The 14,717-nt window shown below is 40.0% G+C and overlaps 1 protein-coding gene and 1 pseudogene across 4 annotated transcripts in view; both read right to left on the bottom strand.

Moving 5' to 3' along the window:
• Positions 1–14,717, bottom strand: part of trappc9 (trafficking protein particle complex subunit 9) — a 219,019-nt gene that overhangs the window by 69,931 nt on the left and 134,371 nt on the right. For all 4 annotated transcript variants that reach the window (XM_039605603.1, XM_031741703.2, XM_039605605.1 and 1 more), the window contains one exon: positions 1,861–2,014. In XM_039605603.1, the coding sequence (XP_039461537.1) occupies positions 1,861–2,014 (154 nt within the window). The remainder of the gene's footprint in view (positions 1–1,860; positions 2,015–14,717) is intronic.
• On the bottom strand, positions 8,599–8,718 carry LOC116321788 (annotated as a pseudogene).

Genomic DNA, 14,717 nt, shown 5'->3' with positions numbered 1-14,717 from the left:
TGTGTTAATGTAGCACAACATACCAAACACTCAAGTCTGGATGTGGAAAGTGTTATGTGGACGAAGGTAGGTTAATTAAAATACAGATAGTATAAGGTGTAATCGTATCAGTTCTTAAACCTTATTGATTGTACTTTTTCATGCTGTATTTTGAAAATATGACTTTGGTTTATTTGCTTTGAGTTCCCACTTCTGTGCTTTTCTAACCAGCCCTGGCTCATTTCACCCATTCCTCCTTGTTTATTTAGTTTGTGTGCTCTCCTCAACATTGTTAAGCTACCTGAGCAGCTTTAGTTATTTTTTTATGCTCCTTTCGTCACCCCAGTTTTCCATGTTTCTAAAATGTGTAGTCTCACTACTAAGTCCCGGACTAAAGTTTTCTTTTATTGGAACAGTCTTCCCAAAAACATCTGCATTTGGATCCTCTTTGACCAAAACATCTAAGAATCAGGAAATCAAGTACTGAGGTAGCAAAAGATGAGCAGCTGTCTATATAGCTGTCTGTTGGCAAACCACTCAAAAAGGTTTTCTACCTTTCCCTAAAACTCAATTTTTCCACATATAGAATTTAATATAGAATAGAACCCCTAACTTGGGGATAGTCTATATCTGCTAAATTAAAAACATCTTCAACATGGAGAACAACAACAGATAGATGAGCCAAAACATTAACCCCACCTAACACACTCCTATCCGGTCTTTAAGTCTGACGTCATTAATTGTTTCTGGGCCCAAAGTCAAACGAACACTGCGGCATCACTGAGAGTTACAAACTGTCTAAATTCTTTCATCTGTAATAAAATGATCAGTGTGGCTGCTCTACCAGGAATAACATTTAAGTTTAACATCCAGGCATCCATGAAAAGAGAATTTATGATTTTTAACAGAGTTAGAAGTTAGCAGGAAGTTAGCTCGCTGGTTTCCATCTATGACAGTTCATGTTCTGACTGAGGGAGTACTGAAAAATTAAAACGTACAGCTCTGCTGTCAATTCAGACATAAATGACACAGTAAACTAAACAGCAGTGATGTTTGTAGGGTTACTGAAGTTGGACTAGCTGGTATATAATGATGTGCTACGTGGTGGCTAGCTACAGAGCTGTGGTTAGCATAATAAAAACATAGTGAAGCTGGAGGATGAACGCCAACTTTTTTCTACTCGATAAAAGTTAACGTGAGAGTTCATGATGGTTAGGGACAAACGCAGTTGCATGCCACGATGCTGTAAAGGGACCGTGATCACTTAACAGCTGGATAAGCACTCTGTATGGTGGTATCATGAAACAATGTTAGCGACAGGCACAATCAGATCACTGCCAACCATTCTCGCTTGTGTTTTATCCACATACTATACTCACATTTTGAAAAACTACAAATGGAAACTTTTCAAATTAAATCTCAAGAAGGACGTATGCTAATACTCTTTAATGGACCGCAGACTAAGAGCTTTGGCAAAGTGTCTGATTTCACAATTCACTCATTTAATTTCACAATTATATTCTCACATACTAATATATCACTTCACAGTGTCAGAGTAGCAAGTGCTCAGCCATAAGCGTCCCCATCTGCTAATGCGGGCAAAAAATGTTGCCTACTGGCCAGAAGGCCTCCAGATGAAGGGTCCAGATGTGCTCTAACACTGATCTAACTGATGTCAACAAACAACAACAGCTGAAGGAATGCTGACAAAATCTGTTTGACCGTGATTATGGCCACGACTGTAGGGGATTATTAGCTGCAACTGGTAGAGTGCATTTCATAGCATTTACCAACTATGTCTATGGTCTTTGTAGCTCTGCTCAGTTCAGGCCAGTTCCTCTAAAGAGGCTTTTATAGTACATGTAACCACTGAAAGGATATAATGCTCCAACAGATGCCCAGCTTGCTGTTGATCTGACAGCCTTGGGCGTGCTGTCGCTCCTCCTCCAGCTGTTTGGGGTTACTGAAGCGAACGCTTTCTTGGTCCGGCTGTGGCAGACTCTCAAAGTCAAACTTGTCCACCTGGATGGCCATCCTGGAACAGGAAATGGGAGAAGCACTTAGATGTACATTGGTACTTATGTAATTTTTGACTCGCCAAAAGGAAATTCTAACGGTTTATGACTCTGGAAATGACCCTTACATAACTGTCATTTGAAACTTTGAAACTAAGTTAAAAAAGCATGAATGACACGGATTTATACTGAGTTAAAATTGCTCACAGCTGATATTTGAGCTACTGTTAAGCTTTGAACATGTCCAAATATTAAAAGTTAAATATAAAACATCAAAAATATAAAACATCAATATTTAGCAGGTTCCTAAGAGAATTTATTATTGCATTTTTTATACATATATTTGTATACAACAAAACTATTGAGAGACCTCAGTGTTAGCAGAGTACAGTAAGAGTATGAGAAATCTTCTGACCAGTATTCGTCTTTCAGTGTGTGCGTTAAACAAATATGCAGGACTGCCTTCATTCATTTGCACAACATCACTAAAATTAGAAACATCCTGTCTGAGAAAGATGCTGAAAAGCTAATTCATACAGTTATTCTAAGCTGGACTATTGTAATCAGTTATTATCAGGTTGTTCTAAAAGCTCCCTGGAAAGCCTTCAGTGAGATTACTGACCGGGACTAAAAACAGAGACCACATTTCCATGAGAGGTGGAAAGAGAAGAACTGCAGTAAAGCATGTGGCCATTACACAAGTTTTATGAAAAGTGACACAAAAATCAGAATTTCCAAATCCAAACTTGCCATGAAACGCATACGCACACTGAACGTGTTGTGTTTTTGTAGAAAACTCTAAGAACGCACTGTGAAAATAACAATGCCAGAATCAAGCAATGATGAGCTGGATCTGATGTTTCTAAACAAGAAAAGGAAGCAACAGGGATTCTGCGTTAATCCAGTTCTCACGAGAAGGCAGGAGCAGGGAGAATTTCACAGTTTGACCCAGGAGTTGAAGCTGTATCACGGTTGCTTTAATATATATTTCAGGATGTCAGTGGGGCAGTTTGAGCTCTTGTTAGCAGATGTGGGACCAGATCTGAGGAGGCCATGAAATCATTTCAGGAAGCGAAATTTTACCTGTATGTCTGAGATAAAATCGTACTATTTTAGTATTTGTATGTCACTGTATACTCCGTTTTGAACTACAAGTGCACTGCTTGCCAAACGGAGCAGTATACCAGTGTGAACCAGTGTGGCTACATTAAGAATAGGTGAGTCAAAAAATATATTTAACACACAAAATATATGCATGTATTTTACGTGTCTGGTGTGTAAAGGCCTGAAGTCAGGAGTGGGAGAGAAATATGCAAGGCTGGTGCAGGACTGGTATGGTAAATGGATGGAATGGACTGGTTCTTATGTTGCTCTTTTCTACTCTACCTGAAGCGCTTTATGCAACATTCACCCATTCATACAAGCACTTTTTTTCTACGCATAGGTGCATTTTATCTAACATTCACACACACATGCATGTAGTGAAGGAGGAGGTTCAGAGCATTGGTGTGACAGAGGAGGATAAGGAGCAGTGAGATGACAGCAGATGATTCGATGTTGTGGCCCCTAGAGGGAACAGCTGAAAGAAACACACAGAAAGAGAAAGAAGAAGAGCAGGACTGTAACTGAGCAGAGACGACTTTAATTCAAGTCCATGCAGTAACTAAAAAACAAGCTATGACACACTAGAACTACGGATTGATGTGTTCAGGGTCAATGATACATTTCTTAGATATAGTTCATACTGTAACTAGCTGTAACTACATTGAAACATTTAAAATTGTGATTAGGATATAACTACTACAAAAGAGATGGAAGTTCTACTATTCCAGAGTATGTAATCACCACAAAAACTAATCTGATGACAAAAAACTAAACATAAAAAGCTTAAACCACTTCCTGTTGACACAAAATATAAAGAAATGTCACTTATAAGAGCAAAAAAAGGTCACAAAATACAAAAAGCCCTTCAAAGTAACACTTCAGGGTTCAGTATCCAATATTAACTATATATTTCATGAACTTACAGGACACATTTGCTCATTATCCCTAAACACATCTCAGTGGAAAACCTTGCATACACCTCAGCATGATGGCAGCCAATGCAACCTGTCTTTGTGTGGTTTGGCCAGTGTTGAATTATTTATCTAGTCTGAGCAAACACCCTCAGGTGCAAGTTTCCTCGTCTATACTGTGGGTGTTTCTAAGTTATTTATTAACAAAAGTCAGGCTCATCTTTGCCTGAGGTTGCCTCAAATGTCACATCCAGGATTCAGACTGTTCTTGGAACAAACTAGACACAGACCCTTCCTGCATGTGTGCAAAAAATAAAGAAGAAGAAGAAGAAGAAGAAAATGACCCACAAGACCACTTGTAATCACCTCTACATTATTCAGGACTTCTATTCAAAAAGAGGACTGGATCCATTGGATCCATTCTTTCTCTGCCTGCATAAATTTCTGTAGAATTCAGAGTGAATTACGATTATCCTTTATTACGAATTATGATCTTTATAAGGCAGGCGAAAACAATCGCAATGAAGGGCTCTGAAACCTAGCATTAGGCTTACACCAGCTATGGGGCTGCATTGCATTTTCTCTAACTTGTGATTTGTCCTCAGAAAACCATGTAGATAGATAAAAAAAAATTTAAAAGGGAGTTTTTATGCTAATTTTCCAGTTCATTTTTAGTAGCACTTTACGATTAAGTTCAAAAGAATCCTTCTTTACATTATGCTTCATTCAACAAGTATATTATACTTGGTCACATTCACGGTCTTAGGAAAACTATTTGACCTCACTTCCTTCCTTTATGCTAACCTTAGCATAAAGGAGCTTAGATAGCCCTCAAAGACATATGGTTTGAATCGAACATGAGTGGGGGCTTACGTGCTCACAGCCAGACCCTGTTTGCCTAAGGCCTCAGTCATACAAACCTAGAGACTGGTTGGTGACTGCCTGGCAACCAGTGGTCGCTAGGGAAAAATGAACATTGCCTGACTGATAATGAGTGGTCATTGACAGTCATGTGAGCCAAGACACCAATCAGCGGCTCCCTGGTAACCATTCAGTGCTGCAACAAAAAGCTCATCGCAGTTGTTTTGGTCACAAGCAGCTTGCCACAGGCACCTATAGTTTGTATGGAAGGCACTCTTCAGCAAACAATTTCATCCAGTGACAACCAGCAACCACTTGCCAACAGGTCATGGAATACTCAGTGACATCATGCAGAGACATTTTGGTTGTTTAGAGCAGTTTAAGGCCAGAGATTCTGGCTCAGAGGAATTACTTCTACACACGTCAGCCTAAAAATGTGTCCTTGTTTAAAATGAAGCCAAAATTATAACCGTATATGACAGAAAATATGAAAAAGAATATCAAGCGTCTTTTGAGGAGCTTGTTACTTGTCTCTAAGATCTATTAATGAACAACAAATGGAATGCCACATATGTGAAGGAGTCCCACTTGCTTGCCATCATCCATTGAGCAAGCACAGCTAAAAGAAATCCAATCAGCAGCTAGCAGCTACAAACACACGTGTTTCTGTCAAGTGTTGATAGAGACATGACTACATTTTTGTGGATGATGTTCCTCATCTGCTAGATGTTGTAATACGCAAATGTTTGGTTACATTTGAGCTATAATAACTCTGTCATGTGAAAAATTGGTAGTGTTAGACTTCTTGCCTGCAGCCACTTATTGCAACTTTTACCACGATACAATTCAATGCATATTAAAAGGTTTTATGCATGCAGCCAGTGAAACTAGGTAATCCTTTGGCTTATTACAAAACTATTAAATTCCTTTTGCAATCTAAGACACGGGCATAATGCAGCAAGGAAAAAATAAGTCTACAGCAGCACTTAACAGCAGACAAGAAATGTGTTAGGCCTGTCTTACTCGTGTCATGATGATGTTTTGCTTCAATGTAAAACTGTGAGGCAGACGCCAACAGACTCTACTTCACATAAAAAGTTCAGAACAAAAATAAAATCATTAGCTGTCTTTCTTCCTGCTTTTATGAATCCCATCACTCTCTACTCTGAGAAATTAAACAATATGACTTTTAGTTCTCCAATGACCTGCAAATTACCCAAACATCCATCAGGTAGCATGGAGGCTAACTTAAACTTCCTGCTTACCCTCATCCGATCATAGCAGATAGCTGTCCCTCCCTGAGCCTGGTTCTGATGGTTTTTCTTCCTGTTAAATGGGAGTTTCTCCTTCCCACTGTCACCAAGTGCTAGTTCATGTGGGGCCATCTGATTGTTGTAGTTTTAATATAAAGTAATAGAAAATACCTTGAGACAATGGTTGCTGTGATTTGAATGAACTTGCAAAAACAGTTTTGATAAAAGTCGTGTCTCCCTCCCAGTTTGTTTCTAAGCCTTAAGGTTGAACCACTGCTTTGACGGGAATCAACATAAAAAGTATAGTAACGACGAGGTCACCTTTGCTTTGCTTTTTTATTCCGAGTGACAAGAAATCCCCAATGGTGCCCTTTATCAACTGATAGGTTCACCTCTGGATTCTGGTTCATAGAGCACAGTGTCTGTGTCCTGTGAACCAGTTTCTTGTGTTGTCCTTCACTATATTATCATCACCGACAACTCAAATGATAACTTATTAAGCCTCCAGTTTAGTGCACCCCAACCCCCCTTACTTTACTGTTCCCGGTCAAAATTGACTGGTCTTCTTTAACAGCTCTTAAATTAGCATAACAAACATTTTTCATCACCAAATTCAGTTCAGTGGGTTGTTCAGGGGAACACCACAGAGGTCGATTAAAACACTCAAAATTCAATGAAAGAGGTGATCATCACTTTTATATGTTCAAGTGCATAGTGTGGAAGACATCATAAGGCCCTGAGGCAATCAGATATAAAACACAATATTTATGAGTGTTTTAAGTTGTAAATCTGGGAGATTTGACCTGATCACAACAGTAGAATTTTATTTTTACTGAACCTTTGGGGATAAATATTGCTTCACAACAACAAAGCTAAGCTATATGAACAAAAATCTGCCCCAAAACAAGTCTAACGAGAGCACTGAAAGAGCACAGCTACCCCCAAAGGGCAAGCGCTATAGTCATAAGGCATTGTACTAAAAAAATAAAAAGTGTGTTGTAAAGCTCCTTCCATGCCCTTTCATATGATGATTTTTTTTTTCAAGGTCAACTTTGACCTTGGGAGCTAAGAATGAGGGTAAAGGTCAAATGCTTAGCCAACCTAGGTACTCACGTCTCCCAAGGTATTGAGTAGCCAGTATATTACTGTGAAGACATTACAGTTAATACAATATTTTACTGATGTTCACATTTGGTGTGACCTTAAGCTCAACCTGATTTTTACCAAAATTAAATCAGCTCAAGCCGGTATTGGTCTCTACCGTGTGTGTTTCTGGGTGTGTCCAGAAACACACACGCATCAAATTAAGGTGGAGGAGAAAAAGCAATGCAATTATTATTCCACAGCCTTTACAACAAAGCACAACACAAATTAAATAACAATTATGACTTCAAAACCAAGACAATAAGGAAAGCTGCTCTTTGCTGCACCACAAATACACCCGCCTTTGAAGATTAGTGGCACTAGGCTTATGTCACTGACTGAAGTCCCACCTTCAAATGGGCACTGTGTTTTATTTAGTCATCTTCAAAAGCGCACATGACACACTAAGTCTATAAATACTGTGTAGCACAATGAAAATGGTTGATAAATTGGAGGGCGCAGACTGGCAGAGTCTGGGACTGGTTTTCTTCATGTAATTACCAAGAGACAGACGGTCACATTCAAATCTACACTTCAAATGGTAATACGGAAAGAAATGCATTTTAAGGGAAAAACAAAGTAAACGTTTAGCAATTACAACAGTGAAGAAAGTGTGGTTTTCATATTTATCACGTCTGCTGCACTTCTCCTGCAAAACTCGGGTTAAAAAGGGCATTTTTCAAACATTCCTTGTTTGTCCTTCAACATTTGTAATTTTTGTCGAGTGGCAGTCATGACAACACTTGTCTCATGCAGTGGGTAACATTTGGTCACTGCAGATATAATCATGTTTATATGACTACAAACCAAGAAGAAGCAGCAGGTTGTCTTCAGTCTTTTGCTATATGTGCTAAACTTTCACTCCTATTGCCTGTTCTTATTGTCCTTATCTTCAACGTATGCTGCTCGGATGTTTGTTAATTGCCCCTTGGGGATAAATAAAGTCTTCTGATTCTGAAACAAACTGAAACAACTGCTTAAATGCTTTCAATACACATGTCTTTGTATTATAACCATTAAAACTCTGTAGGATTTACATGTTTGCATTACCAACATTACATATCTCAGATTATCAGACTGTATTCATCATCTAATTAAACACCAGAACAAACTGATTTCCAGAGCTCTGTGGAGCTTCCAGTTTGAATGGTAAATGGTAAATGGACTGGTTCTTATATAGCGCTTTTCTACTTTTCTGAGCACTAAAAGCACTTTACACAATTTGTGCATTCACCCATTCGCACAAGCACATTTTCTTAGTGCTTTCTAACATTCACACACACTCATACTCCGATGGATGCATCGGAGAGCAATTGGCTACAGCCACCCCAAAGCTTACAGCCCCTGGTATTCCCAGGCGGTCTCCCATCCAAGTACTAACTAAGCCCAACCCTGCTTAGCTTCCGAGATCAGACGAGATCGGGCGCGCTCAGGGTGGTATGGCTCATAAAGTCACAAAAATTCTCAAATCACTTACTTCTGACTTGGTTTTAATAAAGAATTTTAAAAAAATTTAAAACTCTATAGAGCACAGCTTCAGTTATGGCTAAATTTTCAGTAACACTTTAAACATGTAAAACAAAAGTGAATGAAAGTTCTTTTAGCGATGCCACTAATCATTCTCACGGCTTGGACACCAAATATTGCCATTATGTCAAAGCTGCTGGCATCTCACTACTGACTAATTACAGGAAAAAAGATACTAACAAATATCAAATCAGGTATTGCTTTATCATTTAAAGAGTCACGTGGTTTTTAATATTGATCAGGTTTAATTTTTTATAATAGTATGTAAAATACAGACTGCACATTAGATGTAAATAGTCAAAATACAGGGGAATAAATATCAAAACAATATCCTCCTTTCAGTTTAACTTTTTGTCCACTAGAGAGGACATAGTGAATAAGCTTGATCTCAGGAGGATATTATTTAGATTTTAAAACAGTATTATAAAGCATATAAGACAATGAGTAACCTGCTAAAATACATTTTAAAACTGGGTTAACTGCATTCTGGATAATCCTCCTGAAATCCAGGGCCACTGCACAGCAATTAAATGTGGAGCCAAGGCAACATCCACCACCTAACCAGACCCAAAACGGTGTTTTCTTAAGGCAGGAGAGCATTAACAAAGAAAGCTCTCCTACTCCCACCCCTACCATCTTCTTCCAGTGATTTGATTGTGGAGTCTTTCAAAGATTACACCATATCTAGAGATTAATCTAGCCTATTACAAAGCTTTTAATAACAAACTGCGTGCTGAGCTGTGGCCACCGTGGAACATCTCTACTCCTAATTCCCAGTCCATTTCACCTCCCTGCTCCCCTCCTTCAATAACAGACAGCTTGGCCTTTATTTCCCAAGGCTGAAAAACGTGGAGATGTGAGATTAGATGGATGTATGGGCTGATTTCACCCACATTCCTATGTGTCAAAGGGTGAGCTGTGAATTGGGCACTCAAACAAATGTTCAAAGGCCGTGTGCTTATGGAAGCCAGAGCCACAGAAATAAGCAATGACATGAATACAGTCCACGACAAACACCTGCAAATACAGAGGTCTATTCTTTTGCTATCATGTGTCTGGGAGCAGGCCTTTGGCACTGGTATTTTTATAAGGTGCAAATATTTTTTGTTTGTTTTCTAGCCTGCATCTATTCAGTATTATGATGACTAACAATGAGCTTGACTCCCAGTGACAGCAGAGGCAAGGCAGAGGTGTATCACAGCATGTTTAAAGCACAGAACATAAGGGTACAGTCATGTTCTGTGCTATTTTTTGTGGCTTCGCTGAGCAGTCCGGGTTTAAACAGACCCTACTGATTACACTTTATCTTCATGGTGCTGTGCTTAAACTGACTGTAATAAAACAAATAACCAATTTTGTCAAAGAAATCTGCATCTGATAAAAGGAATTCATAAAAGCAGGTACTTGTGTCATACGCTGTATTTGTAAAAAGGAAAAAAATGGCGCAGTACCAGTGTGTATTTTAGTCCAGAAAGTTTTTCATCCTTTTGCTAGAGCAGGGATGAAAGGTTGGGAACACAAAGGACAGGGCTGAGGAAGCTGACGCTGGGATTTGAGTTCAGTCCTCCACATGGTGTAGGTTTTAAGGTTAGTCAAAGATTGCAGCTTCTGTCCTGATAACTAGCTTGTTCGTCTGTAAATACGAGCTCTCGAGGAAACTGGCTGATGGATGATATAAATCTGATATCGATCAGTCTCTGCCGGGCTGACCGATATCAGATATTTATGGACACCTCAGTACTGATTCAAAGAGTTTATCAACTGGGTTAGGAGACCTTCCTAGCATAGAACCAGACTAAAAACAGATCACCCACTGCTAAATAAAGTTTTTAACAAATAAATGATCATGTTTGCTAATGATTGGTCTTTTATGTTGTATCATTAATTTGTGTTATGATGAAACAGAAGCCGTGAAGCTTTAATTTTGGTGAGTAAAATTCTGATACTTTACTCTCTGCTCGGTGGCCATGAAGTTTATGTACAGCCTTCTAACCAAGCTGGTAAATGAGGCCTCCAGCATTCCATCCATATAATGTCTCAGTTACACTACAATAAAAATGGGATGCAAACATTGCAATGCAAACATATGTGACCAACTGCAAATTGTTGCTGCAACATAGTGCAGCAGCGGTGCACTCTCAACCTCTAAGCAACCACCTTCAATCATGAGCTGATTGCATAGGCCGCCTGGTGGGAAGCAACTTGTCTCCAAACAATTACTGTCCCACTCAGACTGACTGCAATCAGTCTCAGACAGCTTGTAAATAATGCCTCCTAATTAGTAAATGCAGAGATTTTGCCAACACACTGCAATCAGTCTCAGTCAACATGCGCCAAGAAGCACAACTTGTCTGCAACAGGCAACTAAATTCAGCTGATTGCCAACTGGTTGCATTTGTTTGCAGTCCTGCAGCAACTATGACACGATATGTGTTGGAAGATTCTGTCTTACATCTCTGAGATTCTTGATCTCTGAGACTGAATGTAAGTAGTTAATGTTAATTTCAGTATAAACGACAACCGACCGACCGACAGATGCGCTGTTGTTTTATTTTCAGAAATAAATATGAGCAGTAGTTTCAGCATTATTCTTATTTGAGCAGCAAACGGCAAAAGCAATTTCACAACCCTTGGAAGATGCTGTGCAAAAAAACCCCCCGAAGAAACAAAAACAAGATTCACTCACAAAAGCATCGGCCGGATTAAATTTTTCATGCAGAGAGCTACAGCTATTCCATAAATGTACATGTGTGCTGTGTTAGACATGAAAAAGCTCTAAACGCAAACAGGCCTTGTTTTACTAAATGCCATCTTGTCCACTGGGTGTGACTTCTAACACTTTATTCCTAATTATCACCATCCTGCAATAAGCTGTGTCAGTGAAGCCCTTTTTAATGGCAGTAATGACACCAGCTTAGGATGAGACGGTCACAGAAAAATGACCTCTTCCTAATTAAATGCTGTGTTGCCTCAGACCAAATGTAGACGATAATCACATTAAAGCATATGGGACTGCTTTCATCTGACCAATGTGAAGAAACGAATCATTTCAGCTGTAAGCTCTGCGAACGCACGCCTCTCTGCTTCAAACACCTCAGCGATGCAAGAGATTCAAGTCTTCAAAAACAAACACTACCAACAGATTAAACTTTAAAAAATGATTGCAATGACAGCAGTGGCGATGCTGAAGCTTCATAAAATTTTCTGTAATTGCTTCCCGTTAGCAACTATTGCATTGGTATTAAAGCTATTTAGCTTGTTTGCTGGAGATATTTTGTGTAGTTCTTGTGGTCGCAGCGCTATGCATGCATGTCCTCTCAAGTGACAGGCTGTGATCCTGCTGTGAGGAGTGTGTAGAGAAAAGCAAATCATTTGCAATCGACAATTTCTCCCGAGCCTTTTTGCATATTTTTTTAACAGTTCGCGGTTGTGTTCTGTCACTGGGGAGAAGCAGAGAGCGACGAGCGCACCGAGAGCAAGTGTGTGTGTATGTTTTCACTAAGAGGGTTATTTTTAGCTCACGTGCAAAAGCTTAAGAGTGAGATCCACAGAGGCCTGTGCAGAGGCAGGCGAGAGCAACAGTCTATTTTTAGACTGCGGCTGACTCTTTGTAACCCTTTGTTTGCAGCAGCTGCAGAGGCGGTGATGCTCCATCCATTACCGTCTCGTTCGATATATGCTGAGCTCCAGCAAAGAGGAATCCTTACAGCCAATTACTGGATGTGGATAGGTAGTGAAGAATGCCTCTGTGCAGACAATCTCCTAATGCGCTGGCTGTCATTAAAAGTGAGGATTCGTGTGCTATTACAGGGCTTGACAGTGTTTTCTATTTCTGTTTCAGCTGTTAAACGCCAGCAGCTTTTTTGGGAGGCTGGGTGAAGGCATTTTGCCATTATTAGACAGTGCAGTGAAGAGAGGCAGCAGGGCATGTGAGTGCAAAGAAGGGAATGACGTGCAATTTAATCCCTCAGTTGGAGTTGAACCAAGGATGCTGCAGTTTGCAAATAATAATACATTACAAGTGTTACTGTAAGAGAACTGGATAATCCCTTGAGGGCGCAGGGCTTAAATGTCACATCAAGGTTAATTAAGTTACTGGAGAAGAAACCGTATGCGAGTCATATAACCGCCATGTCTGTCTGCATGAATAGCAGAACACGTTTTAATAACCAAATAAAAGATGAAAAATGACTGTGAAACAACTACGAGAGGCTGATAGATGGAGTGGTTCTAGCAGCGCTGTATATAAGAACATGTAAAAAGAGATCTGAGTGTTCCAACAGCTTAAGCATCCACAGACAGCAACAGAGCTAAAACGCCCCCTAGGGAACGCATCGTTTCAAGAAAATGTGAGAGGAGGAAAAAAAAAAAATCTCTGTAGACGATGACAAAAACAAAAAAAAAAAGACCACAGGTTGTGGAGCAGATATACATGTCAGTGGTCACATGTTCTTATGCCCTGTCCTCAGCAGATATAAGGTGCTTTTAATAGATGTGATACATGATGAGTATGTGTATTTTCTAAATGCTTTTCTAAAAAAGAAAAGAAAACATCATGATATAAAAACTCTGAGCTGGGACTGCTGGGGATGGGATAACTGACTGCAGATGTATTATGTGCTCTACTGCCATAAAAGTAGCACAAGAAGGGGGAAAGGTGGTCACCATGGAAACAAGCTTTGTTTGAAAAAGCTCATGCAATGAGGCGTGTCTGCCCTTGTGTGCACCGATCCAGCAGAGCCAAAAGGCACAGCGAATGGGGAGGAGACGGCAAGAAATGAGAAAGTGCTGCAGTGAGTGCGAGCGCCACACGATCGACTACAGCTATTACGGAGCTGGCTCAGCACTGATAATGGTGGACAGCAGTGGGAACTAGTTAGCGCCAGGAGGTTGATGCCGTAATAAGATGTAAACCCCCCAAAGGCCTATTTAAATCTCCAAGGAGACGCAGCTGTCTGCTGATGCAGAGTGGGTGTTGGAAGGTCCGAGAGCAACCTGCTGCTGGCAAGGAAAAAGACACCAGATGACTTTCAAGGCTCGGAGCACGCAAACTACTGAGCCCTCAGAAATTATGTTGATTTTAAAAATAGCCACTGACTGATGTGAATACGACTCTCCCATAAGACAACAATAACAAAACCTAACAACATGACTGTATACTGATTGTGGATAATGTCCAGAGCTGAGCAGTACAAAAACTGAGGTGTTTTATGAGGAGGAAATATTAAACAACATTTTTCTGCAGATGATTTTTCTGTGCAATTCCAAAAATAAGTCCTTCTAACCAAAATTAGTGTGGAGCCAGGAGAAATTTTTGATTTCTTAAAATTAAATATAAACAAAATCTAAATTAGCACTAGAGGAACGGGTTGAGGCAAGTGTGTGTGTGTGTGTGTGTGTGTGTGTGTGTGTGTGTGTGTGTGTGTGTGTGTGTGTGTGTGTGTGTGTTTAACTTTAGTTTACTGAAATCAGCATGGTGCCTCACAGCAAGAAGGTCCTGAGTTTAATTCCACCATCAGGCCACGGTCTTTCGGTGTGGAGTTTGCATGTTCCCCCCATGTTTGTGTGGGATCCCTCTGGGTACTCTGGCTTCCACCCACAGTCCAAAGACATGCAGTTAGTGTGGATAGGTTAACTGGAAAGTCTGATTTGCCCATAGGTGTGAATGGTTTTCTGTCTCTGTGTTAGCCCTGCAACAGACTGGCGACCTGTCCACAGTGTACCCCGCCTCTCGCCCTAAGACAACTGGGATAGGCTCCAGCCCCCCTGAAAAGGATAAGTGTTAGAGAATGGACGGATGGATGAAGTCCCAAGGCTGCTCTTAAAATAATTAAATAAATACATAAATAAAAACCGTAATAATCTTAAATGTAGCTGGTTTCCCTTCAAGTCCATCTCCTTTTGCAATTCTGCACTGCTGTAAG

Source organism: Oreochromis aureus, linkage group 22 (assembly GCF_013358895.1).
Source record: "Oreochromis aureus strain Israel breed Guangdong linkage group 22, ZZ_aureus, whole genome shotgun sequence".
Lineage (NCBI taxonomy): Eukaryota > Metazoa > Chordata > Actinopteri > Cichliformes > Cichlidae > Oreochromis > Oreochromis aureus.
The sequence above is the reverse complement of the archived record's forward strand: the minus strand, read 5'-3'. Positions and strand labels throughout refer to the sequence as shown.